Genomic DNA, 24,978 nt, shown 5'->3' with positions numbered 1-24,978 from the left:
TGTTTGAAAAAGCTTACATGCATTAGAAATAGTGTGTATTAATTGCAAATCCACTGATCACTGGTATAAGAATCTGTGTCCTAGGATGGAAAAAAGTGCTGCAATTCATGACAACCAAGAGAAAGAGCTGAGGGTAGAGGTAATTTTCAAGTAATAATAATTCATGAAAATATAAGCCATTAAAGCAAAGATCATACTACAGAAATCACTCTTAGCCCAAGTTTTTTTTCTCTATGAAAACATATTAGAACAAAGCCAACTAGAGAAAAACTCTAGCAATTGGCTCCTTTGATAGGTACACAATCCCTTTGACTTCAACAGGTTCCCTAAAAATCTAGGTAAAGGACAGACAAGTGGGAAACACAAAACCAGCCCATCATAATTCCTACAGGGGTCCCTTCCTCACTGACACAGAATTAAGTCAATTCCAGCAGCTCCTTTCTGGTGGCCAGCATTCACCATTGCCGACCTTTCCCAGATACTCCATCCCTACATCACGATTGCTATGAAGATGAGAGTAGGTAAGAGACTGGACAGAAACAGAGGATTAGTGTTTCTCTTCGGGTTGTGAGTGTGTGGGTAATTCTCAAAATTGTTTCCAATGAGAACATACCTCTCCCATACTCAGAAAATGAATATGCTTTATGAACTGTTGAAGAGTATACAAATGTTACATTTTTATTTTTACCCTTTTATTGACCACTTAAGCCCACCTAGTCCTCACTTTAATGTAGCTTTTTTCTCCTGGGAATACTGCCGAAGTCTAGCACATTTTGCCCATTCAAGGCTGCATATTCTAAAAGTCTATTATATTGCAGGGGAAATGGTTCTTTCCTGTTTCTAATGTAAGGGGTTTTGTTTCTTTTTGTTTCGATTGATCTGGTTATGTAAGAAGAGTTACTGGCAGACAAGAAGGTCCTCCAAAAGAAATCTGACATTTCTGACGCAGAGGGGTCCTGTCCCCTCTACTCTCTCAGAAACGTTCTGAAATCCTCTGCAAAGGTATTGTCACTAGCACTCCCTTGGCTTAAAGTATACCTCAACTCCTTACACCTCTCCATTAAGTTAAATAAATTCCTATCTTAACAGACATTAATTTTCTGCAGAGGTAAACAAAAAGGAAGAGCAGAAGCATCATAATTTCCCAAATTACATATCCTTTGGCACAGAGATCCAAAATGGTATCTTACACTATCAGAGAGACTTAAAGCTATTGCTTTGTCATAAGTGAATATAATCATGATTCTAATTGGCTTTAATACTTTTAATCTTGGGAAGATTTGATATCTCTAAATCCTCTCAAAAGAGTAACTTTTGAATGTAAGAGTAACCAATTCGTATTTTAAGTATTCTACTGCCCCCTTGTGTATCTCACGTTTAGTGACAAGACAGCTCGCAAAATACGTAGTCATTGCGCTTCACAGAAATACTTCAATGGAATTTCATAGACTAGAACCAGAAAGAACCTCAAAAATCATTGAGTCCAGGACACTCACTTCACAGAGGAGAAAACAGATCCTGAAGGATTATACAACTTGGTAAAGATCAGACACTGCTAGTTGATAGCAGAGCAAATACTGCTGAATAGAACTTAAACCTCTCAGAGTGTTAATTTCTCTACTGAAATGGGGGTGGAGCCTGGAAGAAAATAGTGGGGTTTCGGAGTTAAGCAGATGTGAGTTTGATTTTACATCACCACTTCACAACCTCCCCAAGCCTCTGTTTAACCATCCATAAAGTAGGATGAATAGTAACAATTGCAAAAGTGTTGAAAGGATTTAATAGGACAATGTTCTTCAAGCCCTCGGCATAAATACTTGCAATCCAGTGATACACTAAGTGGTAACACAACTATAAGAATACATAGGAAATTGTTTGTAAGCTGTTACAGCCTTTGAGATCTCGGGACACAGGGATTCTAAAATGATGAATTCTAAAAACACCTCCATCTGACCTTGTTCAAAATTCGCACAAAATTTGGCAAATTAAAGCTGATCTGTCTAATTCCTATGTTTCTTTGATTATCACATTTATTCTTTTTTAATACAAGTAAATTTGTAACAGAAGATACCACACAGCAAACACTGTCAGATGAGATTCACAGGAAAACAAAGTAGAACTCAGAGTGTTAAGTCAACACTTTGTCTCCTTTGCTAAGAGGCCTTCACCACTGCAATGCCAAGAGAGCCGGCCCGGAAAGGTAGAGGCTGGCATTTTAGATCTGACCTTATTAACAACTGGCTGTGTCATCTTGGGCTGGTCATTTCATTTCAACTTCCCTTTCTTGACCTGTAAATGAAGCCATCCTCCAACTAATCAAGTCCTACACTGAGGAGGTATCATGAGCACGAAAAAACACAGCAAAACGTGCCTTAACAAAGTAAACAGGGTTAAGTTTGTTATCTTAAACTTAATCTGAAGCAATAAAAAACATTAAGTCTGTCTCTAAATTGGGGGAGAAAAACCAAACTTAGAAAGTCGAAGGCAGCTAAGATTACAGGATTCTGTTAAACAGCACTCCACTCCCTGTGAAATCTCTCGCTTCCCTCTACAATTCCACCAGCTTTTGATGGAGATTAGTCCAAAAATTCTGGCAACACATAAATCTCTGACTCGTAAGTAAATTTCACTCAAGGGCATCCTGATATCAGGATTGACAAGAGCTGATCCCTGATGGCCTCACAAAACAAATACACCATCAGGGTAAAGGCGATTCGTCTTAGTTTGACATGGAAATGATTAATATTGATGATTCTCTGATATACAGCTGCAGTAATGCACCCAGATAGTATGGTTTAGTGCTGTGACCTGCTCTGTTTTCATCCAGAGCCTGACAGAAGGGACACAGCATGCTGGTAATAAGCCCTGACTGGTGAGCCACCAATATTAACCAAACACTACCTATGGCTCTAGCTCCCCAAATTTCAAACATCAGAAAGGGGTACTACTGGAGCCAACGGTGCAGTGGAAGAGGAAAAGCACTGACACAAACTAACTTGCCAGGTAGGAGGTGATGGCACCATCACAGTCGTCCGGGTGGGCGCTTGCTTCCAGCTGTGGGACACAGGTCCCATGGGGCTTCTTGGGTACTTTTTCATCGACAAGTGAACTCAAGCTCTTGGTTCAACCCAACAATTATCGCCTATTTGCATCCAGAGTGCTGATAAAAGTGCTATCAGAAACAAAATTAAAGCTCTAAGGACGGGAGGACAAAATGCAGCTCACCATGAAACAGGCTGTTGTCCACCAGGAAGTGCCTGCGGTACTGCACGCTGTTCTTTTTCTCCAAGTTCCAGTAACTCATTGTCAGAAGATTCCTGGCGCAGCATCAAACCCAAACTGCCCTGTCAAGGGAAATAGAATGAGACCAAGATGAAGCCAACGGCAGCCAAACGCCCACATGGGTCACCGGATGCCATCAGCCTCCGGGCATTAGGGGGCAGTAAACGGGGCTCACGGCTTCTCCACACAAGGAGCCGGGACCCCCCCCCCAGGTCCCCAGAAACTTCCCAGGTAGTAAAAGGTCATTTACAACATACCACAGCAAGAGCTTTTTCAAATAGCTCCTTACAGGGCTCAAAGTTACCACTGCCCTGGGGGGAAAAGATCAACCCACCATCAGGGAACCAGTTTCAGGATTGGTTTATGTGCTCGAGGCCTCGCCCACAGTCGGCCAGGACTCAAACCAGTCTGTGCTGGTAACTCTTCAGAAATTTCTGTTGCAGGAGGGTAGATGGGACAACAGAAGGGTGACCGGTCATTCCCATTGTTAGCACCACTCTGGTGAACTACATACATGATCATTTTATGGAAATCTCAGAAGTTGTATGGGCATCCATGTAGCCGTAGGCAAAGGCACACACAGGAACAAAGCTTACAACCCTCTTGTGGCTTCAGCTTGGGTGTCCATCCAGGACCACATCCAGCCTCTGCCCGGGCTGACCTTATTGGTGTAACCAGAGCCCAGTGAACCAGGAGCAGGCCTGCTCCTCCGTGAGGGTTGGCCCTGCACAGACAGAGAAGCACAGTGCTAACCAGAGCAAGGACTTGAAAAGCAGAGATCTGAGCTGATGAATTCAACTCCTCCAAAATCTGATGTGCATAACCCGGAACAAGGCTCCCTTTGTTCATGGGAATGGGCTGAAGCAACTTTTCAGAATTCCAGCTTCTCTTCTGGTCACAGAATAAAGCCAGGCAAAACCAGGCAAGGCTGGCACAAAGGAAAACCCACAGGTGGGAAACAATTTGTCATCACGTTCTGAAAGCAATCTCGAGTCTTGTAAAGGCACTCCAGGATGGAGGCGGTACTGAAAAGAGTGGATGACCAGAGCTGGGGCTATTCACTAATGGAACCACAAATGGTGTAGGTTCCTAAAGCTTTTGCCAGAGCTTCCCCTTCATTCCCTAAACCTAAGTCTTACCCCTCCTTCCTCTAACTGCAACCTGCCCGATGTTTTCCCTGGCTCCATGCCTGACTCCCCCTTCTTCTTACCCTACCCCCATCCGGCTAACTCTGGCCCCTGCTCCCATCCCCTCAGGCGGAGGGTGAGCCCCATCTCACTAAGATAACATCACCCAGGGAACCAACTCTAAAATATGACAGAAAACAGATGACTATGGAGACAACCCTCCCTGCTCTTTCCCCACCCAATACTGCATATGACAGAGATTTCTTTAAAAAACATTTTAGTTATATAGATACATATGCTCATCGATTTAAAAAAAAACTCAAATACTAAAATTCATCACAAAATTTTTTTCATTGAAAATCCTCTCTTTGAAAAAGAAAAAAAAGAAACAGAAAATTCTTTCTTCTCTCATTTCATGTCCCTTTCCTGGAATGACCACTTCGGGGTGTATCATTCCAGTCTTGTTTGTGCATTTACTTATCTATACATATATTCACATATTCAGTGTTGAAGACATGTTTTTAATAAGAATGCCTTTTCTCAAGAATCGGAAATAATTTTCAGTGCTAACAATAGTAACTATTTCCTACAAAAGTGTATTCATGATTTATATTAGAACTATTTTAGGTTACATGGAATTAAGGAGAACTCTATTCATGCTAATTTTTCCTTACTAACTTGATCATAATTATGGCTTCATGTGTCATAATTTTGCCCTCTCTGTTCATTACCAATCCAAGGAAGACAGTGGAATCAGAAGATCAAATAATAAAGGGCATTTGTATATAATTTAAAAAACACAAGCACATCCCTGACTCTCATTTGATCATTCCTTTTAACCAGATGAAAGAAGGAGAGAAGAGGATGTCAGAATAAGTGACTCACTCATGCTTCGAGGAAAAGTAGCAATGGGACTTGAAACCTTATCTTTGGATTCCAAACTCTGAGGGTAGGTGTTTTTAAGAAGAGGCAACTGAGTTTAAATGGCTGAGCCAGACACAAAGGTGTGAGTAACTGAACCGTACGGTCTCCAGGCTGCGTGCTCCCTATTTTGGTTCATTACTAGCATGTCTTACCTCCCCTGGTGTCTGTTTGCTGCTGCAGGGCAGGCAATAAGCTGCCTCTGAGTGCCAGACCTGAGCTGAGCACACACCACAGGCCCTCCGTAAACATCAGTAACTGCTCCATTATATGCCCTATTTCCTAGATTCCCTCCAGTCAGAGACTGGAGGGAGACATGTCCACTCTGGCTTCCAGAATCAGAGCGAATGATTTCAAAATGTAGAGATACTAGAGGTGGAGATAATGACTGAAGTTAGAAGGGCTGAATGAAGCAGGGGATGAGACAGCTGTGCAGTAAAGCCAAAGCATGCAACAAAGCTGTTTTCACTTGTGAGGCAAATCCCTATCACTGCTTTAGCGTGAGTTTCATGGAACACTACAAAACTGTTCAAGCCACCTGAATAGCTTAATAAAAGACAAACTACTCAAGTTCGTGTATGTAAATCAGAGTTCTAACACTATGCTAAAGAAAAAAAAGAAAGTCCTAAAAGAGAACTTTAGGAGGCAGAGAACATATGTACTTACATTTTTATCTTTAAGTACAGGGATTTGTCTACTACATGCTGACTGTCTCCACCTCTTCCTCTGTGACTACTCCCCACCACAGCCCATTCTCCTCTGGCACCCCTCTGCCATAAAAACCAGCACTCTCACTCCCATTAGTTTAGATTCTTTCTTAAAAATAATTCATTATTCGTAAACTATTTTATGGGTTATACAATATTCCCACTCATGTCTTGTCTAGACCTTAACAATAGCCCTGGAAGTCACGCATTATTAAGCATGAGTTCAAAGAGGCCAATAGGAAACAGTAGATTGCAAATTCATGACTTCTGGCTCCAAATCCACTGTCCCAGTCCTAGGGTTACACTCTTTCTAGCCTCCCTGACACTCTGCTTCCTTACAGAAAGAGCCTACGGTTGTATTACTCATGATAACCAAGATTAATTCTTCCCACCTCCACTACTCAACCCATCCCCACTGTGGGCCAATGAAGGAGAAGAGACAGGAGAAGAAGAGTTGACTAAACCTCACTTATTCAAAGAATACTTACCTTGTTCCCTCGGCAGGAGCCTTTGGAGTAAACACATTGGAGGGGATCTGAGCAAAATGTCAGTCCTTTGAGTATCAAACGGCGGGACTTGCTTTGCAATAAAATTTGAGTGAGCTACTTGGACTAAGTTCAGAAACACCAGGACCAAATTTTCGAGCCAGATGCCATTGTGAAAACTGTCTGAGGGGCTCATGTGTTTTCCAAATTGCTAACAACAGGGAAGAAGGCTATGGCCAGAGATTAAAGCAGTGCATAAACTCCCCCTGTTGTTGGAACAGGAGTGACTAGTTCATGGGATGCAGTAAGGCATCAAGGGGCAAGGGGAAAAGGACTAGTGGTCAAGGTGCCTGAGCTGCAGCCCAGGTCTCCCTCTAACTCAACTGCCTCCTGTCTCTTCACGCCCCTGTGCTTGGGCGGCCTCATCTGCGAACAAAACAGGGGGTGGTGGTGAGTGAGATGCTCTCTCCCTCTCCGAGCTCGCAGCCTTGATATTCCACATTCCACTAACAAGGACTATGGGCAACTCCCCGCCCCCCACTAATATCCCAATCCATTCATCTTTAATTATAAATTAAAATAGCCTTGAGAAGCTACAGAGTTAATTCCCATTAGCATAGCCTTTAACTCATACAGAGAAGTGCCAATTTCCTTCTCTTTAAGCCTCCCTGAGACACAAAAGACATAATTAATAGGCTCTGACAGTAATATTTGTAAAACAGTAAGTTCTTAGAAACAGGAAGACACAAGGAAAAAGGTCCCCAAACTGTGTCCTGCACCTCACAACCTCTGACACAACACATTTGGGAATTTCTGCACCAAGGTCTCCCTCAAGGTTGAGAATTCAAACAGTGTCCAGTTAAAAGCTGCAATTTCAAGGACATCTGCTCTTCTCACACTTCTGCACTAACTTTGAGACAAACAAATCAAGAGAATTGCACAGTGCAGGGATGGGCTGAGAGGGACCATGGCTCCTGTCCTCTGGCCAAGGCCTAGACTAACAGGTTCCAAAGCAGTTCAGAGGCCTGGGTCAGACGGGCCAGGTCACTGTCCTCCCTTCCCCCATCATAATTTCCCTCCCCCACTCCCTACAGGTTTCCAAGCACTGCCAAACTGGTTGTTAAAAGGCTCTGCAAACAGCCTAATTCCAGAGCTAGCCCCCTCCCAGCTATGTACACACAGGGAAAGAAATAAAAGGGGACTTTGTTCATTTTTTAAGGCTCACAGGGGACACCACTAAACCCCAAGTTCCTGGTCTGTTTTCTTTTCTTTAAAGCGATCAGGAGCTGAAAATGCTCTGAGCTAAGTTGAGCAGTGAGATACAATCACCCTCCAAAGACACATGGTTGCTTCATTTGAAAGGGCTGGTTTCATGTATATAGTAATATGTGTCTAGTGCTTGAAAGAGTTCATACCTTTTGGTTCAGTGATTTAGCAGCTGGAAATACATCAAAAGGAAATAATTAAAGATACAGACAGAAATGAATACACAAAAAATATTCACTGCATCATTTCTTATGTAGGGTAGATATTAACCACTGCATTCGCAAACTTTGTAAATGAGCATAGGAAATGCTCATGATATGATGCTATGCAGAAAAAAGTAGGACAGAGTATAATATCAACTGTCAAAAGCAATATTGCCTAAAATAATGGATTTCAATCTTAACAAGAAAGAAATGCTTTTAATATTTTGCCACTGTAATGTTTGCTGTAGGTTATCTGTAAATATTCTTTATCATGTTAAGAAAACTCCCTTCTATTCTGATTTTTTGAACAGCTTTTTGCATAATTTGATATTAAACATTATAAGACACTTTCGCTGTATCTACTGATAACATATACCTCCACTAATCTGTTAATATGAATTTTCTAATGTTAAATCAACCCTGCAGTCCCGAGATAAATCTCATTTGTTCACAATGTATTATCTTTTTAACATATTGCTGGATTTGGCTTGGTTTGATGATTTTTACATGTATATTTCTAGGTAAGGCTGGTCTATAGTTTCCATTTCTCATATTGTTCTGGACAGGATTTTTAGACTGAGGTTATCATAATGTCAAAAAATGCATTTCTATCCCCTGGAAGGATTTATGCAAGTTTGAAATTGTTTCTGCCTTGAGCACTTGGTAGAACTTGCTCATAAACCCACCTAAACCTAGACCTTCCTTTATGGAGAAATATCTGACTACTGGCTTATTTTAAAAATTATAGAATTATTCAGTCTATTTTTTATAATTTAATTTTGGTAAGTTATACTTGTCTGGAAATGTATTCATTCCCTCTAAGCTCTCAAACATTTTAGCATAAGGTAGTTCCTAATATTATTTTTGTAACATCTACATCTGCTATTCCATTCCTAATATTGTTTATTTGTGCCTCTCTCCTCTTTTTTAAACCAGTCTTACCAAGTGTTCATCAACATTACTAATTTTTTTTTTTTTACACAGAGCCAAACTATCGTTTCTGATCCTCTCCATTGAATAACATGGAATTATTACTATTATTTCCTTCCGTCTATTTTCTCTGGGCCTATTTTCCATCTTTTTCTAACTCTCCGACTTCAACATCTAGCTATATTTTCAGGCTTTCTTCTTTTCTCATATAAGCTTTCTTCTTCTTTATTTATCTATTTGTGTGTGGGGGGGAGATGATTAGGTTTATTTATTTATTTTTAATGGCAATACTAGGGACTGAACCCAGGACCTCTTGCATGCTAGGCATGCAGTCTACCACTGAGCTACACCCTCCCCTGCTAAGCGTTCTTTTCTACTAGAAGCGTTTCTACATGCTTTAGCTGCTTACCCCCACTCCACGTTTTGACTCATAGTATTTTTGTTATCATTCAGTTAAAAGTATGTTCTGATTTTCCATTGCAATTTCTTCTTTGATCCAAAGGCCATTTTGAAACATATTTCTGTAATTATTCATAATCATCTTTTGTTACCAGTTTCTAGCTTAATCGCACGGTGGTCACAGATCTGGTCCATATGATACCAATCATTCGCTGTTAAGACTTAATGACAGAGTTTGAGGTCACTGGTTATAAATGTTCTGTGTGTGTTCGAAAATAGTATGTATCCCACGGTTTCGAGATGCACTGATCTTCATATGTCTAACAGCTCAAACTTAACTGTATTTCTCAAATCTATGTGGTAACCAATCTTTTCCTCACTTTACCAAGTGCTGATGAAGTATTTTAAAATACCACTGGGAATATACTGGTTTCTCATTGTAGTTCTCAGTTTTTGCCTAATATATATTAAGACCACATTATAAGAAGCATACAAGTTCTTTCTTTTCTTGTGAGTTCAAACTCTTCAATCAGTATGACCCTCTTTTGTCTCTAAAAATGTTTTGACATTTAAAGTCTAGTTTGTGTGTTATCAATATTGCCAGCTTTTAGTTTTTGATGTCAATATTTTCAGCTTTTAATCACTGGTTTACCTTTTTCTATTACTTTACCTTTACCTTTCTGTATACGTGTCTTTTATAAACAGCAAATGGCTAAATTTTCAGTTTTCATCTAGTCTTAACAATCTTTTGTTTAGATTAGAGTTACTGATACATCTGAATTTACTTATACATCTTATTTTGTGTTTGCTCCGTGTCTTGCCTATTCAATATTTCCTTTCTCAACTTTCTCAACTTCGAGATTTATTCTCTTTTCTCCTGTTAACTGGAAAGTTACTCATTCTTTTACTAAATTTAGTGGTTGCCTTAGAAGTTTTAACATACACACTTTACTTATTCAAGTCTAAATCTCATCAGTGTGTCTAACTCCCTCCCAAACTATACAGCAACTTTAGATACATTGACTCCTTTTGCTTCTTCAACTTACATCACTTGTTTTATCTAGTTCCCACTGAAGACATCATTATTATTTTATACAGTCAGTGCATGTGCTTTAGTTACAAATTTTCCTTTTCTTTGGTCTTCATTTCTTGTTTGAGACCCTCCACCTGGGAATAATTTTCTTCTGCTTTAAGTGTATCCTTTTCATGAGGATCTGGAGAACCCTCTAGGTTTTTGTTTTTGTTTCGTTTTTTGAGTCTGAAAGTCTTTATTTTGTCTTTGTTTTTTAAAGATATATTTAATGAAAACTGAATCCTAAGCTGATAGTTAATTTCTATTAGTGCATGAAATTTAATATTCTACTGTCTTCCGGCTTCTATTGTGGCTGTGTCAGGATAATTTGTCATGTCTTTGAAAATAAGCTGCCTCTTCTTTCTGACCTTGCTTAAGATCTTCTCTTTATCTTCTGTGTTTGGCAATTTAATTATCTTTTGTCTCTGTGTGGATTTTTTTCCTTATTCTGAACAGAATTCAGATGACTTCATGAATATGCAAAGTGATGCTTTTTATTGGTCCTTGAGAATTCTGTTATTATCTCTTTCAGTGTTGCCTCTTCCCATTTTCTCTCTTCTGTCTTAAATTATATTTAAACATACTGAATCTGAATTACCTATCTTCCACATTGATTAACCTTTCTTTTGGGTTTTTCATTGTTTTGCCTCTCTATTGCCATCTAAAAACTTCCTTCAGCACTGTCATTCAGCTGAAAATTTCCTTGTTCAGTTTGGGTTAGTTTGCTTGTTATATGTATTCACTGAGTTAAATTATTTTCTTGAAAAAATTCTATTTGGCTCTTTTTTCAAATCAGCTTGGTTAGTCTTTACAGTTTCTTGTTCTCAGCTCACATCTTGTGTTTAGTGATTTTTTTTTTTTTAAATACTCTGAGATGCTCCTTTTCCTTCTAATTTCATTGGTGGGGGTTCTTTGAAGTCTGGGATAAAAATAGATTCGTCCAGAGGGGGTTGAGCCAAGATGGCAGAGTAGAGAGACTCACAGCTCGTCCTCTCCCACAAATACACCAAGAATTACATCTACAAACCCACTGAATTCACAGAACACCTAATGAACTCTAGAAGAGTGTCTCTCATTTTGAAATACAGGAGGATTCTCACAAAATCTAATAAACAACAAGTTTATACTGTATAGCACAGGGAACTATATTCAATATCTTGTAGTAATTTATGTGAAAAATATGAAAATGAATATATATATGTTCCTATATTACTGAAGTATTGTGCTGTACACCAGAAACTGACACATTGTAAACTGACTATACTCCAACCAAAAGAAGAAAAACAAAGATTCCTCCAAAAGAAGGGGGGACATTGGTGTTTGCTTAGTACCAGGGACAGTTATAATGTGGGAACTCTTTAAATCAAATTTTCATCTTTAAGTTTTTCTGACCACCTCGTTACTGGGATTCCAGCTACACCTGTATTAGAGCTGATTCAGGATCACAAATTCTCAGGACCAAATAATCAAGATCTGCTCAGAATCAAGATTTTTGATAGGTGATTTTCTTTACAGTCTTATAGGGTTGGAAAGAGGGTAAGTAACTGCTTTATTTTTGTTTCTGCTTTTATTCCAATACACCCTCGTGATGAGGGAGAAGCATTCTGAAGACCTAGGCTTATAAAGGGTCCCTCTCAGACTTCTTACCTTATCTCTTGTTGTCCTTGTGCCCTCAGGCCATGAAAACAGAAGTTCAAGTTAACCCGGTTTGGCAACTGTCCTCAAGACAAAAAGCCAGCTTCACTGTTCAGTAGACCCCTCTTCACTTAGCATTTGGCCTGAATATTCATTACTTTTTTACAGGTCCATTGCATTTAAGAAAATCATCGTTCTATTGTACCCAACACTTTTAAATAGTTTCAGTAGGAGTACTGGTGACCTATTTTGCTAGACACAGTATTCAATTCTGGGAATTCATATTGAAAGCCACAGAACCTTGCAGTCTGACAGCCAAATCAGGACCTGATCTAGCCCCAAAGCGTACTAGCTCCCTGCCTGCTACTTTGTAAAAACTGCTGATACATTTTAGTACCTCCTATGTGCCAGGTGTTGTGGTAAATGTTTTACAAGTATTACTTTATTTCCTCTTTACAACAATCCTAAAAGCTAGGTAGAATTACCCCCATTTTACAGATAGAGAAACTTAAGTACAGAGAGGTTAAGTAATTACCTAAGGTCCACAGCTGTCAAGTATCAGCACTGGTATTTGAACTAAATAAAAATCTAACTCCAATGATTGCACTTTTAAGGTCTATGTAATTTTGCTACCTAATAATGAATATAAGAGGTGAATCTTTCTTTTTCTCTAAAAAGAATGAGAGAGAGAGAGGAAGAGAGAGGGAGAGAACACACTACTAGGAGTGGCAGAGCCAGTAGTGGGATCTGGACTTTCCAATGTACAATCCTTTCCAATTCCCTATGCTCATGTCAGGGTTGGCATATTTTCATCATTTATATATTCCATCATTTTTTAAGTGGGCACAAAGTGCAAACTGGAAATTAAAACTACACTGGAAAAAAAAAAAAAAACCAACACCCAAAGGAATGACTGCTTGGTAATTAGATTTCAACTTTTGGTGGCTGTCAGTCTTGAAATCCAGCCCAATATTAACACCTTGGATCACGTTCAAAGACTCTTCCTGAAGAAACACTACCAGCTCCCAGTCATCAAGAAGCCAATGATCTCAATGAGAGAACAGTGCACAGATAGAAACAAAAGGTTTATACAAAACTTGCACCAAAAATGGCAGAATGTATGCTAGATGGCCAATGAAGCATACTGTAAGAGTTCAAAGAGAGGAAACCAAGGCTGTCAGGGAAGAGTTCCTGGAGGGTGGGAAGATAGAACCAGATCTCGAGAGAGAGAAGTACGTTTATAAGGGAAAATGAGAAGGGAGGGGAGTGAGCAGGGCAGTTTAGGAGGAAGGCACTGTAGGTGCCCAAAATACCACTCTCAGTTATCAAGGTAAAATTTACTAATGTACATTATTCACATATTGTTTAAATACAATGTAATGTAACAAAGTATACATAAGGAATTTGTCAAAAGTAACATTTCACCAATAATGCCTAAACATAAATTATTCAGAATGTAAATCTTGAGATAGATCTCTCTTTTAAAAGGATAGTAGTGATCATAAAGACAGTAACTCTGCAAAGATTTTAGCCTAAGATAATGGTGGTAAAGGTAAAAAATCAAGTTTAGTTTCTCTAAAGCCAGCAGGGATGTTAACCTTCTAACTGTTCAATAGAGAACTTATATCAATGCAAATATAAGAATATCAGAAAAAAATAAAGATCATAAAAAGGAAATACAAAAGGTCCTTAAAGCAGTAAGCCCCTTAAAGCCCCATCTCCTCCTAATTTGGTCACAAAAATTCTCAAGCTCAAAAGATCATCAAAAAATTTTAAATTGTGGCAACTCTGCTTTGTTTTTCATGTGCTGAATCCTTAATTTTCAAGAAGCTCTGGGGAGAAAAATCAGAAGCTGATGGAGGTAACCCAAGTTCAATGTACCCAACACACTTCACGTTAACTTACTCTCTTCAATCTTATAAGTTCTTGATTCTTTAAGGCTAACTAATAAACAGCCCATTTGAAATTGCCATCTGAAGAAAGTGTCATAGAAAGCGTTAATAAGACAAAATAGGGAGATAAAACCAAACCAATAGGGAGTATTACAAATTCCTCAGATTAAATTTATAGTGTGGGTTTTGGTAGGTTTTTTTTTTTTTCTTAAACTAGTGCAAAAAAGATATAGATACAGCAGCACTATTTACAATAGCCAAGACATGGAGACAGCCTAAATGTCCATCAACAGATGACTGGATAAAGAAGATGTGGTATATTTATACAATGGAATACTATTCAGCCATAAAAACAACAACATAACGCCATTTGCAGCAACATGGATGCTCCTGGAGAATGTCATTCTAAGTGACATAAGCCAGAAAGAGAAAGGAAAATACTGTATGAGATCGCTCATATGTGGAATCTAAAAAAATAATAATAATAAATGAGTACAAAACAGAAACAGACTCATAGACATAGAATACAAACTTGTGGTTGCCAAGGGGGCAGGGAGTGGGAGGGGACAGACTGGGATTTCAAAATGTAGAATAGATAAACAAGATTATACTGTATAGCACAGGGAAATATATACAAGATCTTGTGGTGGCTCACAGCGGAAAAAAAAAATGTGACAATGAATATACGTATGTTCATGTATAACTGAAAAATTGTGCTCTACACTGGAATTTGACACAACATTGTAAATGACTATAACTCAATAAAAAAAAAACTTAAAAAAAAGATTATAAATACAGTAATGAACTCCTGGTTATTTGCCCCTGGCCTACCTATTTTCTTCTATTGCATTCTGTTGCATAGTTTCCTTCCTTTGAATACCTAATATGTTCACGCTAAAATCATGGGAGCTGGAGTGAGGCAGAATATTCTAGTGGCCAGGACCTGGTTCACTGCTACCCTCAGCATCCTCCATTACTCCAATAGAATCTTGTCCACATTCATGGAAGAGCAGGGATCCCAGAGTGTCCAAACAGCATCAGAACCCACCGAAGTCTGAATGCTCAACATATCTTCTTTCCTTCAGTAATGCTGGGACACGAGAACCTATGCAGCCACAAGAGCCATAAGGAATTCAAGACAGCTTCAGTTCCAGGGAGTGGGAACCAAGCAGCGCTACCGCCAAGCCCAAGGTTGACACCATCCTGCCAGGACTGGAGATGCTTTTGGGTACCAAAGGCATCAGCTCTCCTAGACCTGGGGGGATGAGTGAAATGTTGAGACTTGGAAGAAGTGTGAAAAGGAACTAAAAGCCTATTATTTAAGAAAAGTAAGTGTACTGACTTCGATCCTCTATCATGCAGTGGTTCACTTGCTTCTTCAAAATTGATTTTTTAATCTCTACTAGAAAAAAATGAAGTGACACCTTCTACTCTGAGGCTCTGCTCAAAATAGAAATTTGTAAAGATCACCTGTAAGTGAATATGAGAAAGTTTTATCTATACCAAGATGCTAATTTTTTTACCTATCAGATTAGCAAAAGTCAGAAAGTTTGATGACAAACTGTGTCAGTGAGGGTATGGAGAAATCATCACATAATACACTTCTGATAAGAGTATGAACTGTACAAATTCTGTGGAGGCCAATTTGACAATATTTATCAAAATTGCAAATGTAAATACCTTTGCCTTGGCGATCCCACTTCCAAAAAAATATCTTACACACTTGAACATGTGCAAACTATGTGAATATAGGGTTATTTACTGCACTGTTGTTTTCAAAAGATCGGAAGCAGCCTAAATGCCCATTAATTCAGTTAAATTTTAATTTATCCATACAATAGAAAATATGTAGCTATTTAAAAAAAAAAAGTATCCAGAATAGCCACCACAATATTAAAGAACAAAGCTGAAGATTGACACAATCCAACTTCAAGACTTACTATAAAGCTGCAGTAATCAAGACAGTGTGGTACTGAAGAAAGAACAGATAAATAGATCAATGGCACAGAGTGGACAGCCCAGAAATAGACCCACATAAACAGCATCAACTGATCTTTGACAAAGGAGCAAAGGCAATACCACAGAACAAAGACGGTCTTTTCAACCAATTGTGCTGGAACAACTGGACATCTACATGCAAAAACAAAACAAAAAAATCTAGACCTCAACCTTACACCTTTCACAAAAATCAACTCAAAATGAGTCACAAACATAAATGTGAATCACAAAACTGTAAAATTCCTAGAAGACAATGTAAGATAATGTAAGAGAAAATGTAGATGATCTTGGGCACGGTGATGACATTTTAGATACAACACCAAAGGGATGAGAAACAAAGAATTGATAAGCTGAACCTCATTAAAATTTAAAACTTCTGCTCTGTGAAAGACAGTATCAACAGAATGAGAAGACAAGCCACAGACTAGGAGAGAATATTTGTAAATGACATCTGATAAAGGACTGTTATCCACCATATACACAGAATTCTTCAAATTTAAAACTCAGTAATAAAATTAAAAAAAAAACCTGATTAATACCTGAGCCAGAAATCTTAACAGACACAACCCCAAAGAAGATAAACAGATAACAAGAAAGCATTTTATGAAAAGATGCTCTCCATCATGTATCATCAGGAAATGCAAATTAGAACAAGATACTACAATAGACCTCTTAGAAAAGCCAAAATCCAGAATGCTAACACCATCAAATGCTGCTTAGGATGTGAAGCAACAGGAATTCTCCTGCATCACTGGTGGGAATTTAAAATGGTACAGCCACTTTGGAAAATTGTCTGGCAGTTTCTTACAAAACAAAACATATTCTTACTAAACTATCCAGCAATTGGACTCCTTGGTATTTACCCAAAGGGGTTGAAAACTTATGTGCACACAAAAACCTACATATGAATATGTGTAGCAGCTTTATTAATTGCCAAAACTTGGAAGTAACCAAGATGTCCTGCAGTAGGTGAATGGATAAATAAACTGTGGTACATCCAGGCAATGGAATATTATTTGGCACTAAAAAGAAATAAAGTATTAAGCCCTGGAGGAAACTTTTCACATTATTAAATGAAAAAAGCCTATCTGGAAAGGCTACATAACATGATTCCAACTGTAGGACATTCTGGAAAAGGCAAAACTATGGAGACAGTGAAAAGATCAATGTTGCCTGAGGTTGAAGAGTAGGAAAGAGATGAATAGGCAGAGCACAGGATTTTTAGGGCAATGAAAACAAAGTGTATGACACCATATGGTGGAGACAGGTCATTATACATTTGTCCAAGCCCAGAGAATGCCCAACACGAAGAGTTAACAGTGGTGTAAACCATGTACTTAAATGACTATGATGAGTCAGTGTAGGATCATCAACTGGAACAGATGTACCGCTCTGCTGAAGGATGTTGATAATGGGGAGTCTGTGCAAGTGTGCAGGGCAGGGAGTATATGGGAAAGTTTCTATACCTTCCCCTCAATTTTGCTGTGAACCTAAAATTGCTTTTAAAAAATAAAGTTAAAAGAATTAAGAAGCTCTATATGCTGATATGGAATGATATACAAAATACAGTTACAAGAAAAATGTGCAGAATCATATGAATAGTGCATTACCATTTGATTTTTTTTAAAGCATCCATATGTATTTGCTTGTGTATATATATAGAGATATATATATAGATATATATATAGATATATATATATATCTTTCTGAAAAATTACAAAAGAAACTAACAGTACTATTGGTCTTTTGGAGAAAGAACTGGATGGCTGAGGGACAGAGGTGTGAGAGAATTTTCACTAAATGTCCTTTAGCCTACAAAAAAAATTCAAGCATGAGAATGTATGATCTATTCAGTTACTCTTTTCTAACAAAAGTAACATAGCAAGAAGAAGAATTCTGTGAGGTTTTTACTTCACCAAATCTGAGATGAGATGTTTTCAAGAAAGTGCTGAAAACTGATCCTGACTTGTGTCGTTGTTTTTGATTGAAACTTGGACGCTAAATAATAGATTTCACATTTCTCTCTTTTGAAGAGTGAAAAAGAAGTTGGTACACAGTTTGTGTTCACTCTCTTCCAAGGGTGCATTTTAACAGTTTACCCAGCAAACAGAAAAATTCTTCCAATTCACAGGCTATTTCAAATGAGAAAACCATGGTTCAGGATAAAACATTTGGATGCAATTCTATTTTTCCGTTTTCAATTTGAGAAGACAAGATCTATCTGACATTCACACACTCACATTAATACACCGCTCCAGAAAATAAAATAATCACATTACAGGGAAGAAAAACAAGGGGTGGGGGAACTTTCTAGCCTTGTCTCCAGAAACACCCTGACAGCATAAGACAGATTCAGTGGCTCAGGAGTGGGACAGGTCTGACTCCCATTGGCCTCCTGAGTCTGGTTGCAGCCAATAGCTGACGTTTTCTGAACGGGAAGAAAACTATGAAAATTCAAAAACAAACAAAAAAACACCTCCCCAACCCCTGTTATCGAAATCCAGAAGAGCTTAAAGAACACTGCTTTTAAAAGTTATTAAATACGAAAAAAAAAAACGATTACTAAATACGAAAAAAGGATTAGTAAATGTGAACTTCAGTGAGACTTAAAAAGATGGTAAAAAAGATAGTTTCTTTAAAGTTGCTTCCCAGTTTCCTATTTCTACCACTTAGGAGCCAGGAGGTGGTTACTTACTTCTTTATTATTGAAACCCAAATATTTTTGTTTAACTTTAATTTTACTTATTAAGTTTCAAAATCCAAAGGCATTAAAGGGTATACAATGAACAGTTTACCTCTGGTATCTGTCTCCCAGCAATCAACATTATTAGTTTCTAGTGTACCCTCCCTGGGATATTCTATATGCAGACAGGAAAACTTCCTTTTTTCCCTTAACCCTCCTTTTCTTTGTTTTATCCAAATGGTTGTACGGAAACAAAAGTCTTTAAACTGAAATAAAAGTTAAAGGGTCTTTACATAATCCTGACTCCTTTTTCTATAAAGAAATCTCATTTTTTTTTTAATTTCTTTTCAATGATTCCCATATCACTCAAAGTTAAGAAACAGTTGTTTGGCAAAAAAGAAATAGGTGGTCTAGAAAATCAAATTACATACAATTACACAGCAAATCAACTCACTTAACTCCTGGTCCAGTATTCTGACCTTCGAAAAAACTGTATTGATTTTCAAAGTTCCCACCAGGGGTAGTTTTGCAGAGGTCCCGTTAGCACTCCAGGGAGACCTGTTTCAAGGTCCAGAGGCTCCTTCAGTTAAATTCAAGAGCAAGAGAAGAGGGAAGTGGGAAGCAGAATTCAAATGTTTGGTTCTTGTGGACTAGCAACAAGGAAGTGAAGGCAGATGAAAGAGAAACCATGATTCCCTTAGATCAGTTAATCAGTAACTCACATGTGATCGCACCAAACTAGATCTTTCTGCCCTCCAGAGGCAACTTAGTAGCTAATGCACGGGCACCTGAACAGCTGGACAGGTTAAGTCCCTTGCTAATCTCAAAAGAACGAGCCACAGAGAAGAGAGGATGCTAGTAGGTAAGACACAGAGAAACTCACAAAGAGAGAAATCCAGTGCACGCTCCAGGGTCCTAGGCAGTGCCTGACCAAGGCTGGACTGAATTCCAAAGTGGAGTCCATCATCCATTCTTCCCAAACCCTCAACCTTTTCTTCTCCCTTGGCGTCAGAGACATAGGAAGGAAAGAAGGCCCAGGAGAGAAGTGTGCTTTTAAGGCGTGGTGTGCTAATAAGGTCACTAGACCATGTCTGCTGGCAACGGCAAGGTTCAAGTCCCAACTTGGCTGTGTGAGTGTAAATATTTCTGAGCCTCTGTTTCTTCATGGGTAAACTAGCTCAAATTTACTGCAAATCTGGAACCAGCTCAGGAGTCTCAACACCATGGCCAGAGCAGTTGTGAGAGCACCAGAGCTCCAGCTTCTGGCCTAGGTTTAGAAATTTTCAGCAACTGTCCAACATTACAGAAAGACACCATCTGACTCTACCCAGCAGTAAGTCATTCTATTTCAAGAAAAGTAAGTGAGCAAAGTTTATATAAGATCAAATCAATATTTAAGTCTTGGGATACCAGAAAACACACATTAAAATCATGAGGGGTCCTTAAACTCAGGGCAATTTGACAACAAACTCCAAGTGATAAGTGGGCCACTTTGATGTGGAAAAGCATTTGCAGAAGAGAATCTAAACACCACTCACTTCTAAACAAATAGCCAACACAGTTTATAAACAAAGTCTTGAATGTTTTTCTGGAACCAGGCCTGAATTTATAACCTCCTCAACTCCATCTAGGGAACACAGCTTCTCCACTCACCAAAAATCTAATCAGAACAACTTCCAAATGTCTGTATTTTGAATGGCATGGTGAATTTGAAAAGAAAACCAACTCAATGTTTTCTATAATTTTAGCTTTGCTTTTCTGAGTGGGAACATGTTGTGTTAGAGCATGGAGGAGGCAGACAGTTCAAATTCCAAGACAATTCCATCCTCACTTAGATCTTGGGCAAGAAACTAATCTCTAGGAACATGGGATTATAATTCCTGAATCTCTTAATTTTTATGAGTTTTAAATAAACCTAAAGTAAATGCCCACACCCATGGTTGGAATATATTACTGTTCATATCCTTCTTTTCTTCCAGAACACCTTGTTTAAGATATTTACTGGACAGTAACCAGAAAAGCTGTTCTGCCTTGTATTAAATCCTAATCATGGCAGAATTCCTCAGGCCAAAATACAAACTGAGAGAGATCTCTTTTGCAGTTATGCATAGGAACCATGTATGTTCCCATGATATACAGGTGCGTATAACCAAATGTCTCATCAGGAGAGGCCTACTGTCAGTTCCACTCAGGGAAATTAGACTAAGCCATGAAACATTGCTGATGTTTGACCATTTTATAATTACAACTCTAGGAATTTCCCATCGTTACAGATACCAAAATCTAGAGCAAGGGTTTCACGTCTGCCCTCCCTAGACTTCTTGGAAGCAGCAGGATCATTTGAAATTAGAATATGTTCATCCCAGTTCTTTCATTTATTAGCTGTGTGACGTTAAGAAAATCATTTAGCAACCTTGGGCCCTGGTTTCCTGATTTATGTAAGGTACATGGTAGGGGTATTTTCCTGCTCTGTAATTTTATGAGATTTAATGAGGCACAAGCGTTTAGTTTAGTGCATTGAAAATGCAGACTTGGTGAGAATTTTTTTTTCAACTTTGCTATTAAAGTTTTCTTAGTTGTCCCTTCCTTATCCATCCTGCCCTCTTTCCTTTGAAGCACACAAGACAGAGACCTTGATGATAATAACACAAAGCTGTGTAAACTTCTTCACGGGCTTCTTAAAATGCACTTCTAATTCGGTACACCGACCAGTGGTGCTGGATTTCTCCTTAAATAAAAATGGTCACGGGTGTCAAAGAGATGTGAGTGAGTGTCCAGTGAACTGTGTCTAAATGATTTTCCTTGTGAGCAAAGCCAGCCTGGGATAAGCCCCTGCTAGTGAGGAGACAGAACATGCTTCCCAGGCCGAGGAGGCATTGTTCGAAGTAATGAGTTCTGCACCACTTGGGCCACAATTCACAGCTGAGTCGGATTTTCCGAGACAAAGAGCAATAACCAAATTGGGATGCTCTTCAGCAAGCTTCTCCCAGCTGATAATTATAAGTAGACTCATGAGGTGGTGAAGGAAAGGAGGCTACGTTCTCCCTAATCTGCTGTGTCTTAACCGTGTCCTAGGAATGACAAGAGGAAACGTTTCTCAACCTTGGTCAATATTATGCCAGGGGTTTGTCACGGCTGTAATGGATTTCAATAGAGTCTAAACTTATGAAAAACGCTGAGAAATTATTCCAGCTCAAAAGTTAAAATGTTTAAATACCCTACTGTATTCTTTTTATCCAACTATCATAATTTTATATCCCCACTCCCTTTTCTTTTTTGCTCAGAGAAATTATAGTCATGATCCCTCAAGCGTGCAGACCGACACTATTCTTTGAAGGGAGCTGCAGGAGGTTTATGATGTCATGAAACACGGAGCCAGAACAAAGGACTACTGAATCACTCACCTTATCTTCATCTAAGAAACGTGAGAATTCCAGGGTTTCTGTTCCTCCCCAACTCAGAGCTGTACTTCCAAGACTGCAGGTTTTAGGGCTGACTCTCTACTACGAAAATGTAAGAAAATACCTGCCACAATGCTTCTTAGCGTATATAGAGAATCTTATCTAAAATGCTTAAAAACAACGTTCAGGGTTTTTAAAATCAAAGTTTAATCAATTTGTTCCTGAATCTAGATGTCTGAGTGCCTGGCACTTCATCAACTGCTTTCCTTAAGAGAACCACAGATATTATCTTTACCCTGAAAACCTGAAACAGTACTAGAATTATTTCAGAACTCACAACGCTTGGTTCATTGAGGGCAGAAATCTAGATTTCTTTAGATCTTATATATAACTAGTTTTCAACATGTATTTATTGACTAAATGAATAAATTAAGAAAACATGTAAGCATTTTCCCAGTATAGTACCCTAACATAAAGTAACTTTACCTATTCTATTTTTATAATTCTACCCTTATAGTTATTGAGAAGCTTGATCCTAAAAATAAGTTTCACTGATGTTCATGTGAGAAAATGTATCAAACAGAAGCAATGACTGCGGCAGCTTTTATGAAGAAATCTGGTGAAGCTATAAATCCTGGCTCTGCCCATCAACCTTCCCTCCCTTTGTCTCATCCCACTGCCTCTCCTCAGCGTTCCCCCAAGCACTGCCAATCTCATTATCCCATGATCTGCTAAACTGCAGTTTACCTCCTGGAACCAGCAGAAACACATGTCACTGAGAATTAGGGAATTGGAGCCAGTTACAAGCCACCAAGTAGGGTCACAAAGTATCTGAACCTGAAAATTAAGTTTTTCTATTTTTTTATTTATGAAAAAAGAAAAAACCTTAATTGGCCATTTTTAAACATTTCAGCTAGATGGATTGCATAATGTCTCGGCTTTTATAATGAATGGGATGGGAGAGAGAACTTTAACAGCATGTTATTTGCTAATCATCTGGAAAGTAATATTATGTTGACCTCATTTGCTGATGGTGGAAGGATACTGTCTGAAAATTACCACTAATCAACATTTACTGTACTTGAAGGCAAATTATTTAAAAATAGGATACTGCAAGACAGTACTCACATATTACTTTATCTATTTTTATGCCACACTTTATCCCAGGAAGAATAGCTCCGTTTTAAACTTTCACTAGCAGTTACACTAATTTTAACCAACATTTATTTAACAGCAACAAGGTGTACCAATCATGCTGCCAAATATTGATACACCCTAAGAAAAAGCGAGCAAAGAAGCAACAGCTCCTTCTACATACCCCTTGAGTTATGTATCCTTGCCAAATGCTAACCTGTGCGTAAACAAATGGGATTTTAAAAGGGGGATAGAGCTGTCCAGACACAATTTTAAGAAAAGGAAAATGACTCAACAGAAAGCTTGAGGAATCTGACTAGCTCCTGTTAAGGTTTCTTGAGACATTCCCTGCAGAAGATTAATCCCCTAAGTGATCAAAACGCCGTCGCAACTGGAAAAACAATCACTTCTTCTGGGAAAGCCTTTGTTTCTTTTCATTGGCATTTTACTTTGGTCCATTTTGGAGCGCATCTCGTTTTCATTAACAAGCCAAAAGGAGGACACAGGTGTTGCCAGTTTGTACACGCCGGGCTTTTCACCTGCGGTAAGGCGGCACAGGTCTGTCCCCTTAATGCTCAAGAGCCAGCACCTGGCCGATTTTTTTTTAACGGCCTCACCAGGAAGTAAATATATTTTATTCGTCCCCACTTTCATGGGCTAGAAGAGGGAGGAAAAATTCTCAAATGCTGCCCCAAAAAGCAATTTCTCACCTTCGTCTATGATCAAAGTGGTATTGTGTGGGAGGTGGGAGAGGTCTTTAAAATTTTAGTTGGTTACTATTTTAATGCTGAACTCCTAATTTCAAAATGAGATCATAAACTTATTCCGAGTTACAAACAAAGAAAATGTCTGGGGGAGCGGGGGATACGCGCCACAGACGCTCAACTGGGAACAGGGCTTCGGGGGGCACTCCGGGCGGCGTCTCAGACTCGCGGCGCCGTCGCCATGGGAACCCCGCGCAGGCGCGGAGCGCGTCGCCAAATGGCCGGGACCTGCCCCCCACCCCCTCGCGCCGCTCCGGTGCCCCTCGTTTATTCCAGGAAAGGGCAATGGAGTAAATCCTCCTCGAACTGAGAGCACCTGGTCTTCTCTCCCTGAGAGGTTCCTGAGTGGGGTCACCGGGCGCAGGAAGAACCGTGAGACTGCAAGTGTAATGGACACCGCACTCCCCTTGCTGGGAAAAGAGGACCTGCTCTCTCTGCGGCGTCTCGCGGTCAGAAACCAGTCCCGGGGGTCCCGTGTGGGAGTGGAGCCTCCTACAGAGAGCCATGCTTTACCCTACACAGGGCGCAAACCCCACTCACCAAAAGAGACTCGAGGATTCAATTCTGGCGAGGGCTCACACATCCACATCCTTTAGAATTACGGTACCCCAAGACCAGCCGTGGTCCAGTTCTCCGCACAGGGGTTTGGGGAATTCCTACTCACACCACCACTCGAGAGCGTGTGCCGGCCGGAAACACCTGGACTGCTGTACCAGTCCTCTTTTTCTTTCTCGTTCCTCCCCAGTCCCCCAAAATCACTGACCTGTTCAACTTTGAGCTTTCGCAGATGAAGTATTCCTCAGAGTCCCGGACAGAGGGGCAACCTCCAAAGTGCCGGCGTGATGAGTTATTAGCTCCTGCTACTCCAACTCCAAAACCGTGTCGAGGGGCAGGAAAGCCCCCCAGAGGAGCTCTTCTCCACACCAGCCTGCAGAAAACCCCGAGACGGGCTGGGCAGAGTGGGGCGCCACCACCACAACCTGCTTTCTCATTCAAATCCTCACGCTCACTCTGGAGCCCCCTCCCTCCCAGCCCCGCAGCTCCCTCGGAAATCAGGAACTGGAGCTGGGGAGAGTGGA

General features: G+C 39.5%; 1 protein-coding gene across 3 annotated transcripts in view; it reads right to left on the bottom strand.

Moving 5' to 3' along the window:
• LOC123615988 (1-phosphatidylinositol 4,5-bisphosphate phosphodiesterase eta-1-like) overlaps nucleotides 1-24,978 on the bottom strand; it is a 117,672-nt gene extending 92,694 nt beyond the window's left edge. The window contains exons 1-2 of one of the 3 annotated variants that reach the window (XM_074369190.1): nucleotides 24,663-24,978; nucleotides 3,226-3,344 (exon numbers count right to left, since the gene is read on the bottom strand). In XM_074369190.1, coding sequence (XP_074225291.1) covers nucleotides 3,226-3,304 — 79 coding nt within the window. In that variant the 5' untranslated portion in view covers nucleotides 3,305-3,344; nucleotides 24,663-24,978. Of the gene's footprint in view, nucleotides 1-3,225; nucleotides 3,345-19,054; nucleotides 19,276-24,662 lie in introns of those variants that run through there. The other 2 variants (XM_074369185.1, XM_074369197.1) reach the window with 2 other exon arrangements.

Source organism: Camelus bactrianus, chromosome 1 (genome assembly GCF_048773025.1).
Source record: "Camelus bactrianus isolate YW-2024 breed Bactrian camel chromosome 1, ASM4877302v1, whole genome shotgun sequence".
Classification (NCBI taxonomy): domain Eukaryota; kingdom Metazoa; phylum Chordata; class Mammalia; order Artiodactyla; family Camelidae; genus Camelus; species Camelus bactrianus.
The sequence above is the reverse complement of the archived record's forward strand: the minus strand, read 5'-3'. Positions and strand labels throughout refer to the sequence as shown.